This window comes from Lonchura striata, chromosome 9 (genome assembly GCF_050655825.1).
Source record: "Lonchura striata isolate lonStrDom1 chromosome 9, ASM5065582v1, whole genome shotgun sequence".
NCBI classification, from domain to species: domain Eukaryota; kingdom Metazoa; phylum Chordata; class Aves; order Passeriformes; family Estrildidae; genus Lonchura; species Lonchura striata.
In genome coordinates, this window is record NC_140711.1 from 31,206,414 (window position 1) to 31,222,657 (window position 16,244).

General features: G+C 51.1%; 2 protein-coding genes across 3 annotated transcripts; both read left to right on the forward strand.

Annotated features, from left to right (window-relative positions):
• Positions 1-405: 405 nt before the first annotated feature.
• P2RY12 (purinergic receptor P2Y12) lies at positions 406-8,870 on the forward strand. The gene is made up of 4 exons (XM_085588099.1): positions 406-810; positions 2,663-4,168; positions 6,329-6,589; positions 7,233-8,870. The coding sequence occupies exon 4, from the start codon at positions 7,250-7,252 to the stop codon at positions 8,267-8,269; it is 1,020 nt and encodes a 339-aa protein (XP_085444225.1). The 5' UTR covers positions 406-810; positions 2,663-4,168; positions 6,329-6,589; positions 7,233-7,249; the 3' UTR covers positions 8,270-8,870.
• A 1,159-nt stretch (positions 8,871-10,029) lies between these two features.
• P2RY13 (purinergic receptor P2Y13) lies at positions 10,030-12,586 on the forward strand. Of its 2 annotated transcripts, none has more exons than XM_021544913.4 (2): positions 10,030-10,926; positions 11,412-12,586. In XM_021544913.4, the coding sequence occupies exons 1-2, from the start codon at positions 10,778-10,780 to the stop codon at positions 12,454-12,456; spliced, it is 1,194 nt and encodes a 397-aa protein (XP_021400588.4). In that variant the 5' UTR covers positions 10,030-10,777; the 3' UTR covers positions 12,457-12,586. The 2 variants fall into 2 exon arrangements, with proteins under 2 accessions (XP_021400588.4, XP_021400587.3); XM_021544912.3 differs by having other exon boundaries at positions 10,792-10,936.
• The last annotated feature ends 3,658 nt before the right edge of the window (positions 12,587-16,244 follow it).

The window sequence follows — 16,244 nt, forward strand, 5'->3', positions numbered from 1 at the left end:
AGCTCTCAACACCCCACCTTGAACTGAGGTGGGCAGTTCTGCAATCAGGGGGGCCACCAGCCACACTCCTCACTGCTCAGAGGAATCAAGAGCAGAACAAACTTAAATACCCGTGCAGTTCTGTAGCCAGTTTTAACTGTTACAGGACTGGGCTGCTTCAATAAAGCAGTGATAAAATGCCTTTGGAGTCACCAGGGAGGACTGAGAACACAGCAACATAGAAAACACATCTGAGACCCTATTTCCTCTCTGTATTTGAGAGGGACTTGCCTGAGTTTAAATGTACTGGGACTCGGGGGGGAGGTCAGGGTCACCATCTGAAATAGTCACAAGTGCCTGAAGCCTCTGCACTGGGGCTGGCTCCAGGGAAATTGTCTCTGACCTGGAGCCTGCACTCCCCACGTGCTCCCTGCAGGAGCAGGACAGCAGCCACATTCCTGCCTTGTTCTCAGGCTTTTCTTTCCCAGGAGCATTCCCCAGAAGTGAAGCAGCATGAGCTGTTTCCCACACAGACCCTGGCGCAAACACATCACACAGGACTCTGCACACCCTTACCAAGCACCAAAATTGCTTTCAGGACTGCAAACACAGGTCCCACTTCCATGGTGTTGTGACCAGCAGCCAAGAGATGAAAATCACAAGAAGAACAAATTCCAGGAAATAATTTCTCTGTGGCAAGAAGAGGAAATCTTGTAAAAAATTTGTGTTTTTTACCAACTAACATTTCCTTTGTATGAAATCCTCCTCAGCTAGAACAGCCACAAAAGCTCAAGAACTGAATCTTCTGACACTGAAACTGCAGCTTAACAGGTAAGTGATTAATTCAGCTGGGATATGTGGTTATGATGGATTAATATCAAAATAAGCTCTGGGCACTGAAACAGAAAAAGGAGCCTGTTGGTTCACTGTGTCCATGTGAACAGTGAACTTAACCACAATGAGACACTGAAGCCTATGTTGGTTTTGACACCACAGATTTAGGAAATTACTTCCCTTGCCTCACCTGCATGACAAATGAGGCAAAATTAAGTGCTGCAAATGCTTGAAATCACACTTGCTCTGCATTTCCATGTAGGGCTCCCAAGCAGCACAGTGTGTATCCCTGTTAGTGCCTCTGCCACTGCCCTTCTCAACACTGCCAGAGAATCAGTAAGTTTCAGCAAATTCCTGTCATTTCCTGCATCCAAACCATTTCCAAAATAATTAAGATTATTGGTATCAACTCCTCAGTAGTGAAACATCTGCAATTTCAAACTTGCACTCTGGATATTTTCACCCATGAAAATATTCAGCCATCAAGGAGCAGCTATGGGTTCACTTGCTGCAATGGAAGGATGAGGCAGCTGGCAGCTCACCTCTGCTGGGAAAGAGGCAGACTGGGGTGTCCTGAAGGGCAGGAGCAGCTGGCAGGTCATCCTTGCCCAGGCTCAGCATCCCAGTCCCCACAGGCTGTGGGAGGTGGGATGTGGACATGAGGATCTGCCCAGGACCTCTCAAGTCCCAGTGCCAGGCCTGGAAATGTTCCTCCTCACAGCCCCATTTTCAGCTCAGGGACAGAGGGGTGTGACACCCAGCTCAGGGACAGAGGGGTGTGACACCCAGCTCAGGGACAGAGGTGTGTGACAGACACCCAGCTCAGGGACAGAGGTGTGACAGACACCCAGCTCAGGGACAGAGGTGTGAGAGACACCCAGCAATGGGACAGAGGTGTGTGACACCCAGCAATGGGACAGAGGTGTGTGACACCCAGCTCAGGGACAGAGGGGTGTGTGACACCCAGCAATGGGACAGGGGTGTGTGACACCCAGCAATGGGACAGAGGTGTGTGACACCCAGCTCAGGGACAGAGGGGTGTGTGACACCCAGCAATGGGACAGGGGTGTGTGACACCCAGCAATGGGACAGAGGTGTGTGACACCCAGCTCAGGGACAGAGGGGTGTGAGGCACTTCTCCCCAGCTCCATGCCACTGTGACAGGTCACTGCAGGACCCTTCCCCCTGCCCAGCCAGCTCTGCCATCAGGAGGGAGACAAGCCACAAAATCAACTGGCATTAAAGAATTTCACTTCAGAGATGCCATAAAGTGTAATGTGGGATTTGGGGCATGATTCAGGGTTATGTAACAGCTTAAGAAACAGCAGAGCTGACTCACTCCAGTGCAAGTTATGCTCTCTCTATTCTGGAGTGAAACTCGTTTGACTGCATTTAGATGTTCCCTTTTGTGCTCTTACAACACTGCTTCCTCTCAGCTGCTCTGCCCTGCCAAGGATGGCCACACTCCAGAGAATCACAGACTGCCTTGGGTTGGAAGTAATTTAAAGGCTCATCCCATTCCACCCACTGTCCCAGGTGCTCCCAGCCCTGTCCAGCCTGGCCCTGGGCACTGCCAGGGATCCAGGGGCAGCCGCAGCTGCTCTGGACACCTGTGCCAGGGCCTGCCCACCCTCACAGGGGAAAATGTCTTCTTCATATCCAATGTAAATTGAGTCTCTGCTAGTTTAAAGCCATTCCCCCAATAATAAGTCATACTACTTCTAAAACCCAGATTTTTCAAAGATCTGTGTGGACAAAATCCATAACCTATAAGTTACACACTTAATAAATGAAACACCCATTGTAACAGGAGGTGATGACCTAATGCAGAACCTTCCCTCATTTCCAGACTTCCAACAGGCAAAGATTGTCCTGAGCTGCTCCGTCTCAAACAGCACAACAGCTGATACCAGACAGCTCCTGCCTGACAGCGAGCTGCTGCTGCTCCTTCCTCCCTGCTGAGAAACACCAGACTGATTCAGCAAAGCCACCCCGAGTTCTTTACTCCATACACGTCCAGCAACAGGGATGAAAGCGAAAACGATTGCAAACAAAAGCCCCAGGACAAAGAGGTGGAAGGAATGTCTGCAGAGCCCACAGCCCAGCAGGGCTCACCTGCTGCAGCCCTGCTGCCCCACACACGCCCAGCAGAGCTGCCCTGGCACCCAGGACCCTGCCCAGCATCGAGGAGTTAAAGCTGGGGGCTGAGGGGCTCTCCAGGAAATCCAGCGTGAGCCCCGGGTCCCACAGCAAGCTGCAGTTTGGGGCTGAGTGTTGCTGCAGATGTCTGCTCCACCTTGGAGCCCGCACTGCTGGGGACCAGAGCTGCAAACACACGGCAGGAGAGCTGCTGGCATGGCAGAATCCTGGCTGGGTTAGCACTGCATGCACGTTTGCAAACTCCTGGCTGGGTTAGCACTGCATGCACCTCTGCAAACTCCTGGCTGGGTTAGCACTGCATGCACGTTTTCAAAATCCTGGCTGGGTTAGCACTGCATGCACATTTTCAAACTCATTTGGATAAGCAACATCTACCAGATAATAAGGCTGACACACCGAGTTCGTTCAAGTTTTCCTGCAAAGAAAGTCTTGAATTTCCAAATCACTTCTGGGACATTCCTGGGACTGAAATTGTGAGCAGCTCCACCGGAGCCAGCCTCCTCCTCCCCAGCATCTTCCTGGGACACCAGGTGAACCTACAGGGCATGTAACCTCACTTCCCAACGCTGCCACCCCCTGCAGGTGCCATGACCCCGTGAGCTGCAGTGCAGCAGAGGGAATTCATTAAGGAGAAATGAGAACATTTATCCACATTAAAAGCTACCTTTGATAATAAGGTGATTTAACAGACAGGGTCTGGAAATCAGTAAATAGAGAAATAATAGTTAAATCTCATATTTTGATGTTAATGATTAGACAAAAGGACGAGAATTGTCCCAGGCCAGGAACACCAATATGTGAAGTGGTTTTCTTGAGGGAGAAAAATAGATGTTAGTGAGGAATGCAAATTTCACACCCAAAATATTCCAAGGAGTATTAGGGCAGGAGGACGAGGTCATTAGCAGGGTAATTAATTACAAGGACAGTGCCTGATGTTACCCCTCTGCTCTGCAGCCAGTGCACAGCAAAGACAGAAATCCAGCGAGTGCTCCACTCTGAGCACTTGCACCAGAAGCAATTCTGAAGGAGTGGTCAGGAGACAGAATCGTTTTAAAAAGTGAAAGAATTATTTTAAAAGCGGAAGTTTAGGGAAGATCAGTAACTCCTCCAGGCACATGAAACCAAACACGCTCCCTCACTGACACACACTCGGCAGACACTGCAGAGGAGAGCAGAGCATAGCAATCCACAGAGGGTGAGTCTCTACATGTGAGCATTTGTGAATTGTAATGTATTATTGCTTCAAACGGAGAGAAGCAGCTGGGCTTACAGCAAGCTAGAAAGGAGCTGAAATGTAACTGTGAACATGCAGTGGGGTTGAGTATTTGGAAAGGAGATCAACAAGAATGCAATGTTATTATTTTAAATGTAGCTGTTTCAAAATGTATACATAAATGTCATTAACAGTTTTCAGGAATTTCTATCTCCACTTGATAAAAAAGGTGCCTCCGAACAAGTTCTGTGTATCATATAACAGTTTTCAGGAATTTCTATCTCCACTTGATAAAAAAGGTGCCTCCGAACAAGTTCTGTGTATCATATCTTTAACAAATTATTTAATACCTTGTATTATTGCTACATGCTGTTCTGGCTTGTTATTGCAGATTAACATTAACAAAACTTGTAATTTTTATTGTGTAACTGAATTTAGCTTGTAAGCAGAAGAAATTAACGTACAGCTCAGACACTTGTGTAGTTTTATATCTCCGATTTCTTTTTCCTGGCATTTCTGATTAAATGCTATTGCTGCCAGGTGTCTGTAAATCTATTAAAATATTATTACTGAGAAATACTTTCCTGCTCCCTATGAAATGGAACCACAAATCTGAACTATACAGACCCAAACTAGGGACCCAGACCAGGAGGGGAAACAGCAATAGGGGCAGTTTGTGAGTATCACAAGATGTGGATTTGCATCTGAAAGGTTTCCATTTCTCCTTTAAAAAGTAAAGGTCAAAAATATGGCATACGGGAACCTAATTATCTTTTAACTTGAAAATCAAGGAACGGAACATTGAAGTACAAAACTCCACAAATTCAAACACGTTTGTGCCTCTACCCGCATCAAAGGAAAGCTTTACAGAACACTACAGCTGCGGCAGCTGAGATTGTGCAGGTTTCCCACCCAGCACTGCCTGTACCGCAGCCGAGGTGCCCCAGAACCGAACCAGGCGCCCCCAAACCGCGAGGGAAGCGGGGCGAGGCGGGTCCGACCCCGCAGGGTTCGGCTGCACCGAGAGGGTCCCGAGCTGCGGGCGGAGCAGCCCCTGGGCTGACCCAGACGGGAGCGGGCTCAGCCCCGGCTCCCGCAGCACAGCCCGGGACCGCATGGCCCCGGGATTGAACATCCCCGGGATTGAACATCCCCGGGGATCGAACATCCCACGGGGACCGCACGGCCCCGGGATTGAACATCCCCGGGGATCGAACAACCCACGGGGACCGCACGGCCCCGGGATTGAACATCCCCGGGGATCGAACATCCCACGGGGACCGCACGGCCCCGGGATTGAACATCCCCGGGGATCGAACATCCCACGGGGACCGCACATCCCCCGGGGATCGCACAGCCCAGGAGCGAACATCCCGCGGGGACCGAACATCCCCCGGCACCGCACCTCCCCCGGGCACCGCCCGCTGCCCCGGCACGGGCACAGGAGCTGCATCAGTGAAGCGAAGGCTGCAAAGGCCGCGGCGATTTCCGCAGGAGGCAAAGCAAAGGGAAGCCCAGCAGCCCGCAGCAGGCTGTGAGCGGTGGCAGCAATTCCTTCATACCCACCCAGCAGCTCTCCGAACTTGCTCCTGGGCTGGCTGCGGGACACGTCCGGGTGCTACAGGGAAGCTCAGACGCACCGACCTGGAGAGGAGCGCTCGGACGGACTCGATGCTTCACCGCCCCGCACACCCTGCGGCACTCCCGGCCCCAGCTGGCCCCGGCGCAGCCGAGGAACGCGTCCCACGCCGCCGCAGAGCACCCCGAGCCCCGTGTCAGCCGGGGAGGCGACAGCCCGGCCCGGGCCCACGCCACATCGGGTGTCACCTGCGGCAGAGCCCCTCGGGGAGCGCAGGGCAGGGGACCGGGATGCCACCCCCGCCTCGGCCAAGGCCAAGGCGGGACAGCCGCTGGCAGAGGGCACAGGCTGTGCCCTCCCCACGACCCTGAGCTCGCCTACAGGACAACCGCTGCAGATTTGTGAACTGGTCTTCTGTCCCTTTTCTGAGCTCTGTGCTCAGAAAAGTTGTACAAGCTGACAAATCCCTGCTCTCTACAAATAGTGCCTCTGGGAGTCAGTCAAAGGTAGGAAGCAATCTAGTAATTATTTCTTAAAATGTCATTTCTCTCTCTTTTCTGCAGAAAACAGAGGCAGAAGCTCAGAGTGCATCATCTGGAACCTACAGCTGGCACTGGCTAAGAAAGCAGTTCAGAGCGAGAGCCGGGTCTAAGCCTCAGGCCTGGGATGCTCAAGTGCCCCTCGTGCCCGTGCCAGCTCCGAGGGATTCCCCAGGAGCCGTCCTGCCCAGCCCCATGGTGAAGAGCTGCAGGGGCTGCCAAGGAGCTGCTTGCTGAGAGCAGCCTCTGCCCAGGAGCAGCCGGCTCCTCCCGGTGCCTGCGAAGGTACCTGCCCTGGTACCTGCCCTGATACCCGCATCCTGGTACCTGCCCTGGTGCCCTTATCCTGGTATCTGCCCTGGTACCTGCCCTGGTACCTGCCCTTGTATCCCCTACCGGAACCCCCTCCTGGTACCTGCCCTGGTACCTGCTCTGGTACCCCCATCCTGGTACCCACCCTGGTACCCCCCTCCTGGTACTCACCCTGGTACCCACCCTGGTACCCCCCTCCTGGTACTCACCCTGGTACCTACCCTGGTACCCCCCTCCTGGTACTCCCTCCTGGAGGACCACATGCCCACGCTCTGCCAGGGCTTGTTCCCACAGCTTGGGACCTGGCAGATAAACCTTTTTTCACTCTTCAAAGCAAAAGCCTTTTTTTTTCTACTTTCCAGGAAGAACTAAAACTTTGTCAGGGATTTGGGCATCAGCTGAGAGCATATCAATTCCCCCAAGTGCCTGTTTTACACAGGAAGAGCCCAGGCAGAGATACAGAACCAACTGCATCACTGCATCACCCAAGAGCTGCCCTGGCCCAGCTGGGGCCCCACCAGCTGAGTGCATTTGTTCACAACACAACAATTCAAAGGTGAAGCCTCATAGCAGATAAAACTCTCAATTTCTTTTTTTTTTCTGTTTGTTTCTCCAGGGAGAGGAAATACCACCATGCAAATGAAAGTCACAACCCAATTCAGCTCCTCCAGGAATGACAGCAACTGCACCAGCGACAGCAGGATCAGCCAAGTCATCTTCCCTTTACTCTACACATTTCTCTTCCTGGTGGGGATCACAATGAACGGCCTGGCAATGTGGGTCTTCTTTAAAATATCCAGTAAATCTAATTTCATTATCTTCCTCAAGAACACTGTGATTTCTGACTTCCTCATGATCTTGACGTTTCCATTTAAAATCCTCAGTGATGCAAAGCTGGTATCCTGGGTCTTGCGAGGGTTTGTGTGCCAGGTGACCCAGGTGGTGTTCTACTTCACCATGTACATCAGCATCCTGTTCCTTGGTCTGATAACTATTGATCGCTACCAGAAAGCCTCCTCACCATTCAGAACAGCAACCCCACGGAGCCTTTTGGCTGCCAAGATCCTGTCCACAGCAATCTGGGTGTCCATGTTTGCTCTCTCGTTGCCCAACATGATTTTAAATAATAAGAAGAAAACACCCAAGAACGTCAGGAAGTGCGCTCTCCTGAAATCAGAGTTTGGCTTAGTCTGGCATGAAATTGTAAACTACATTTGTCAGCTCATCTTCTGGGTTAATTTAGCAGTCATAGTGGTATGTTACATCCTGATCAGCAAGGAACTGTACAAATCCTACAAAAGGACACGGTGCACGGGGAAGGCATCTAAAAAGACTGTCAATCTCAAGGTTTTCATAATAATTGCTGTGTTCTTTATTTGTTTTGTGCCATTCCACTTTACCAGAATCCCCTACACCTTGAGCCAAACGAGAGATGTGTTTGACTGCTCTGCTCAGAACACCCTGTTCTACCTGAAGGAGACCACGCTGTGGCTGACATCCCTCAACGCCTGCCTGGATCCGTTCATATACTTCTTCCTTTGCAAGTCGTTTCGGAGATCCCTGCTGGGCATGCTGTGCAAGCACGGGGCAGTGCCGGGGCTCGGGGCTCGGGGGCACAAGGGGGCCGATGACAGCGACGAGACGCCGCTCTAGGTCTCGGCGTCCCGCACGCGTTTACTGGGGGTGGCAGGAGCACAAACCCACGAGGAGCACCCAGAACTCCACCGGCTTCTTTAGAAACCGTCCTGCGGATGAAGCACGAGCACCCTGCAGCCACCACCACTGCCTGCAAAAATAGAAAGTTAAATAACAGAGGAGCCCCCCGCCCCCAACCTCCCCCCCTGCCAGAACAGGAGCTCCCAGACCCCAGCCTCCACGCCTGCCAGAACTGCTGGGAAAAGCCTGAACTTAAAGGTGCAACTGTGAGGAAAAACTTAGAACAGAATCCTGAAATGCTACAGATGATATCATGAACTGTAAAGATTTTGCAGAAATAGCTGAACTTCAGCCAGAGTAAAGTTCATGACAACACAAGAGCTGAGAAATGCAGATAAAATCCACAGTAGATGTGATTTTTCAATACAGGGAGTTGTCACCTTGTATGCAACTGGCGGACAAACAGAAACCTAGAGAGAGCCATTTGGGCAGATTTTTGGTAACAGAATAACACTTTGCTTATCTCATTCTATGTTTGTAGTTCCTAATCCGTTGACCAATAATTAATAGTTGTATTTCAGATAAAATTATTTCATAATCACGCTTGATATTAATTAAAACCCAAAATCCTTCCCCTTACTACATAAATAAACAAAACTGTATGTTTTCAGAGAACATCATAATAGAAAACATACAAACACTCGATTTACATCATACTGAGATCTTGGGGAAAGACAGGCTCATGGTAACTTCTTTACTGATGATTAAGGACAGCTTTTTGCACTATACAAAATCCTCATCTGCTTCCCTTTTTGCACTTGGAAAACTTGAAAAAAAAACAGGGAAGTATTTTCAAGTACATTACATTTTGAGGTATCACAGCAATTGCACACGAAATAGATTGTGGGCTTTTGGAATAAATTGTGGTTCTTTCATCACCTCTGCAAACAGCTCCAGCTGAGCAGTGTGTGTCCCCATCACACAAGAGCTCATCCTGCCAAAGCCACAGCCTGTCCATCCTTCCTGGGATGTGTCCCTGCCTGCCAGGGCACTTCTGCAACCATAACCCAATTTCCCAAGAAGTTAAAAGGCATCTCACTGCTCACCTACTGCCACCCTCGGCCTTGGGGTTTGTGCATCTCTGACCCTGCCACAAACAGTGCCCTGCCCGTGCTGGGCCCTGCTCCAGTGCGACAGTCAGGGGCTGGGCTCCAGCACAGAGCTCCAGGATTTCCCTGGACAGTGTCCAGCCACCCCGTGCTGCCTGGCCTAGGCCAGCTCAGTTCCCATTAATGCCCAGGGAGGGAAGTGCCACATGCCCCACTCCCACCCAGAACTCATTCCACACATACTTTGCACCTACACGTGGAGAGAGAGTGGCAATCCCCCAGGAGCCGCTGTCCCTGGCCAGGTGAGCTGTCCAGATAACAGACACCACAGACACCCCTGTGCCCCAGAGCCCCCACGGCTGGGGTGTGCACAGGGAACAGCAGCAAGAGCTTGGCTGGCAAGAAAATGTGGAAGACCCTGCCTTGGACACCAGTTCTGGGGCACTGCAGTGAGTTGGGGCACCCTGGGGCATTGCAGTGAGCTGTGACATTGCAGTGGGCTGGGGCACCCTGGGGCACTGCAGTGGGCTGGGGCACCCTTACGTGGTCACCAGTGGGGCCAGAGGCAGGCCAGGGACACAGCACACTGGTGACATGCTGAGGGTGGCTGAAGCCAGCCATCCTCAGGGCTGTTTGCTCTCGGCAGCCATTTAGCACTGACAGCAGCACCTGCATTAACCAGAATGTGCCAGGCACTGATGCACAAACTCCCTGCCACAGCTGCAGCCTGAGCCCCGCCTGGAGCAATCCACACCTGCCCCAGGAAATGGCTTTAGCCCTGAGCCACTGCTGCCACATCAGCAGGCAGCAATGAACTCACACAAACAGCTCTGCTCGCAGAGAAGTGCCCCCCATTCCAGCACCATCTCAACTAACACAGCAGCAGCCCACAGCTCCCACGCAGCAGCGGCTCCTGCCAGGACCAGAACATGGCTTTAAGCAGCACGGAGCATCCCCTGCCTACACGAGCCAAAAAACCCAGGAATCTGCTCTGGAGAGCCACAGCCAAGCCCAGGCCCCCGTGTCAGCAACACCTGGTGCAGGGAGAGGGGTCAGCCCCCGAGCACCCACTGTCAGGTGGCGCTGAGCAGACTTTTAATGCTCTGGCAATGGCTGGTGCCCTCCAGAACACAAAACTCACACACAAACAACAACTAGGAGCTACGTTTGAGGGTTATCCTGGAATGCTGTCAGGAAACACTCTATGTTTGTTCATCCCACCAGTCCAGGTGTAGCAGGTCTGTCCCATGCACACACAACCAGACATGTGTCTGTCTTGAGAGGCAGGGTCAGGTTTCCTTTCCTAGTTTAGGAGAAGATGGTGTGCTTTCTCAGGCAGAGCAAAGGGAAGAAACAAAAGCAGCAGCAAATGTGACTAACTCAGGCGACACTGAAAATGAGGAAGGAAACCACACGCCAACAGAAAAAGGTCTCATCTTTCTACACATTTCCCCACTCTTATCACTTTGCTCGAGGCTCCTGCTGGCAGAGGAACAGCAGCTGGGATGGGGACAGCCACAGGCGCCTCTGCGACGGCTGCCGCAGGTTTGTCCAGGTACTCGCAGGGTCTGGGGGTGTGATGGGGTGCTCAGGGCTGGGGAAAAGCTTTCCAAAGCTGTGCTGGGAAAGGGAAACAGGGGTGCTTGGAAAGAATTACCAGAAGTCGCTTACCCAGGAGTGGCTGGCTGTGGGCCACAGCTCTAACATTTCGATTCAACACTGAAATAGGTTTCTATGGAAAGGCCAACAGTGTTCCAGGCAGCCTGCTCTTATACCTTGCTGTGACATTACCCTAGGCCTCCAAAATAAGTATGACCCTTTTTAACTCTTCAGTGGATGTTAGCTTGTAAGTAACTTAAACTTCAGCAAAGATTTAGATTTTCCATGAACCAGAAGAGAAATTGGTTGGGCTGTTGAACACAGGCTCAGGTTTTGTGTTTATTCACGCAAACCTGCTGTCACTGTAAGGAACATGTCATGCTACATGCAGAAGGTTGTGTTTTGTGTTCTCTCCCTCCTTTTCATCCAAGCCTGTTTCCAGTGATGGGCGACTCTGCAAACACGAGCTCTGTTGGCAATGCCAGTGGAGCACCCTCCTCTGCACGGTGCCCCCGCGACACCACCGTCACCCACCTGCTCTTCCCCGTGCTCTACACGCTCGTCTTCCTCCTGGGACTCGTGCTGAACAGCCTGGCTTGCTGGGCTTTCTTCCACATTCCAAGCACATCAACTTTCATCGTCTACTTGAAAAATATCTTAGTTTCTGATTTTATAATGACCCTGATGCTCCCTCTGAAGATCCTGACAGACTCTGGCCTGGGGCCATGGCAGCTCAAGGCTTTTGTCTGTCGCTTCTCAGCCGTGATATTCTATGACACCATGTACATCAGCATAGTGCTACTCGGGCTCATTGCCTTTGACAGATTTCTCAAGATTGTGAGACCTTTTGGGAAGTTCTGGGTGCAAAATCTGACCTCAGCAAAGATCCTGGCAAGTCTGGTCTGGCTCTTCTTCCTCGTTCTCTCCCTGCCCAACATGATCTTGTCCAACAAGACAGCGACGCCCCAGTCCGTGAGGAAGTGTGCCTCCTTGAAGAGTTACCTCGGACTCAAATGGCACGAAGCCGTCAACTATGTCTGTCAGTTCATCTTCTGGACTGTCCTCATCCTCATGTTGCTATTTTATGCGATTATTGCCAAGAAGGTATATGAGTCTTACATAAAAACACAGAAGAAAGGCAACAGAAGCGAGAAACGGATCAAGGGGAAAGTATTCATCATTTTTACCGTGTTCTTCCTGTGCTTTGCCCCCTTCCACTTCAGCAGGGTCCCCTACACGCTGAGCCAAACGAGTGCCCACATGGACTGCCGCCTGCAGAACCAGCTCTTCGTGGCCAAAGAGAGCACGCTGTGGCTGGCGGCCACCAACGTCTGCATGGACCCTCTGATCTACCTGTTCCTCTGCAAGCCCTTCGTGGAGAAGGTGCTCTGCAGCAGGGTGAAGGCTCTGCAGAGAACATCCCAGACAAGCCCCAAAACAGAACTGGACACACGAGTATCTCCCACCGAGTCCTGATCCTGCAGCTTGCACGCTCTACTCTGCATGTTCATAGGGAACTTGAAAAATAGTTAGGTTTACTTCTGCTGAAGAAGTAAAAGGGTGTTTGCTGAGTAATATTAACACTCAATAAATGCAGAAAAATGGATTTTCTAAGTACACTCACTAAATAGCCTTAAAAGGCTCTTGCTCAAACTGCCTGAGACAATCCACAGGTTATTTCTATCTGCTTTAAACTAAACTCACTTCCTGAGCAGCTTACTGACTCCAGCTGCTCTGAAGGGCAATTCAACTTTATTTGGGAGTAAACCCCAGAGCTGGTGACTGTGTATGTCAGTAATTCCTACCTTGAGTGTCAGCTTGGCCACACATCAAGAGTAGGGAAGCCTCTTTCACACATGCAATTACTTTGCTACACCCACACTGTTTCACACCCTTCCTCTCTGTGAGGAGTGTACCCCAGTGAGGCAGTACCCCAATTTCCCAGGACATGCTCCTTGTCCAGGCGAGCAGAGCACCCAGGACTGCATCCCCCAGCCCAGAGCCATGTGGTGCACAGCCACACCCTCCCCTGGCCAGGAAGGAGCACCCAGACATGTCCCCCTTGGTGGCACTTTCACCCTCCCAGCCCAGGCACAGAGAGGGGAGCAGGGGACGCTGCCTGAGCCGCCCCATCCCGATGCTCCCTCTCCACCCAGCTCACCAGACCACGCACAGAGCTCTCCCCTGGCAATCCCACAGTTCTGTGCCTGCACAGAAACTGCTTTCTAACCCAACATTCTGGAATTTATGCCACTATTCCAAGACAGCAGTGTCCCTTATCCCCAGCCAGCCCTTCTCCTCCAGCTCTCCTGCCAGCTTTACGCTCTCTCACACGTGCCAGACACTTTATCACCACTTGACTGCTATTTTTAGAAATTAATTGTTTACAGCAGTCTAATCCAATCCAGCAGGTTGCTCCACGCAGCTTGATTTTCTCAAAGCTGTTTTAGATTGCTGTGCATTAATTATATCTGCCTCTGGGGTTCCCCAGCCTCTGCCACACAGGGAGATGTATGTCTTATTTAGCAACTTCTACCCACTACATCTTCTTCACCAGGCATGCTACATGCCTTCCACAGCTGTAACACCCTTCCTAACTGGAAACTGAACTAATCTCCAATCAGCTTTCAATTGGTTCTGAATTTCCCCATAAATCAGTGTTATCTCAGCCATTGTCTGCCTCTTACATTAAATGCTGTTGCATTAAAGGCTCTCCCCACACACATACACTGTTAACAGGATTAACTTTGCTCCTTTACGAAAAGTAAATATAATAAATTCTTAGCTGCTGAAATAGTCAGCACTTCAGTAACTGCTTGGGGGAACATAGAGGAGGCTGGAAACGTTCCTCTCGACCTGCTGACACAGCGTGACAATTAACAGAGGGGCCTGAGCTAAACACTGGCAGAAGAGGGTCTGTAAACCAGCTGTGGCCTTCCACAAAACAGACACAGAGGTCCCAGGGACTCCCAGCACTGACTGCATCCACCTCTGGATTTGCAGAGCAGTGTGGCACTGAGAAACTAAGCAGATGAAGAACAGAAATTCCTTTTACTTTCTGATTTCTGCTTGTGATCGAGGCTCGTCCAGTGCTGTGCACACACACTGGCAGCTCACACAGCTCAGTGCTGAGAGCCTGTGTGTTAGGCTGGGTGTAACCACAAAATGGGATGAGCTGGTCCTTAAATAGAGGGTGTGCCAAAGGTTTTGAGGAGTCTTAATCATCTGTTTTTCAACTTCTATTTCTTAGGTAGGTAAAAGGGAGCCGAAGCTACCAAACTCTGTAGCAAAGAAATGAAGGTGACTGCAAGGACAGAACACCAGCTTGATGCACTTAGGGAAAAAAAGTGTCTGAATAGTAGCATTTGGGATTTTGCACACATTTTCTGCAAAGTTTTAGATCACTGCCTCCAGATGGAGTAAAAATCACAACAGTTAAAATGCCTCAAAGTTTAGGTCTCCGTTTTTTAAGGCCCAAAGAAATCCCAAGAAATCCCCCAAGCAGTATTTTGTTTTGCACGTGATCCAGCAGAGCCGTGTTTGAGAGCTGCTGTGCCCGGGCAGCAAGCCCAGAGCAGGGAGGGAGCAGAGAGCGTGCCATGGGGCTGCTCTGCTGGGCTCCCCACGTTCCTGCAGTGCAGCCCAGGAGCTGTGGGATCCAGCAACCTTTACCTGCAGAGTCGAGGCAGCAGCCACCGTTTTCCCAAGCCCGATTTCTCTCCCAGCCCGCCTAGAACGTGCTGGTGCTGCCCTGAGCACAGCCCTGGCTGTTCCTGGCACGGCAGCTGGCCAGGACAGCAGGCACGAGCACCATTCCCACCTCCCCTGTGCTCACTGCAGCCCCCCACACCACGAGGCAGCAGCAGGGACCTTCCCACAGACCAATGCTCCCTTGCGTGGCTTGTCCTCACTCCAGACAACCTAGAAACTGAACACTGGCACGAGGCTTTGGAGCCTTTTGCAGAAATGACCCTTGTCCCAGGCTCCCATAGGCCAGCTCCACACAGAAAGTACTGACACTTGTCCTAATCACCTCTACAGGTCATTGGGCTCCTGCAAAGGGAACTACAGAGCGCTCAGCAGGTGAGTTTAATAGGAAGTCACTCATTTGTGTACATAGAGGCTTATACAAACTTTTTATTTCACTTGTGTTTCAGAAAAAGGAAGTATTTTATACCCTCACCTAACACATGCACCTTCCAGTCTTTGGACTGCCTCTCCTCAGAGGGACAGCGTGGTAATTCCTGGGTGCCCAGAGACAAACTGCTCTTCAGAGACATCCTGACCCTTGGCACAGCTCCACACATCCCTCCATCCGGGCTCCCACAGCTCTGAGCACTCCGAAAACTCTCATAACACACAGCCGTGCTTCAATTAATTAGAAATGCAAACCAGGGATTTGCATCCTGAGCAAGAGCTGGGCAGACAAGTCAAGCAGCCAAGGTCTGACCCACATGATGGCACATGCACAGAGCCAGCAGGGCACAGGGCAGCGCTGCAGGCACCGGGACAGACCCGAGCCCACAGACAGGCTCAGCCAGCCAAGGCCAGAGCTCCGGGTTCCCCATCAGCACCCAGCGAGGAACTTGAGGACAGAGGGGAAAAGAGCTGAGCTTTTAAAGTCAGCTCTTAGTTTGATACTTTCCTCCTTCCTTCACTGTGAGTGACAGGCATCACACAGTGACTGGAGTAATCCACACCAGGAAAGGGGAAATGTCAGCCCTTCCAAGACAAAAGCTCTTCCCCTGACAAAAACACCTCCACCTTTACATCTGCAGCTTAACACTGCAGAATCCTCCCCATGTTGCAAGCTCTGATCTTGCTGACACTTTTCTGCTCAAAAAACAGTCCTGTGCATTACCCAGGTGATGAATCTGCTTTAGCATAACCTTGCAGTTCACATGGCTAAATATGGCAGTGAAGACATTTTAGAATGAAGCAACACAGTAATTGTTGTAATAACATTGTTCGGGCTCTTATGAAATCGTAGTTACTCTCTAATCATCAAAACCAAGAAGGGACATCCAGCCTGTAAATAATGTGAACAATAGTTAAGTTACAGGTTACCTTCAGTTGTTTTTTTACATCAGACCTTCACATTTCTTCTGCGCTGCTTTTACGACAAGCTCCCCACATTTCAGTGCTTCGTGTGTCAGCTCGTCCTGACCTGCTCAGCCTGGGAGCAGCCAGCAGCACGTCTGTGTTGGAGCCTGCTCAGAGATGCCAGGGCACTGGGTTCCAACCCATCACGTCCTCCTGGTACA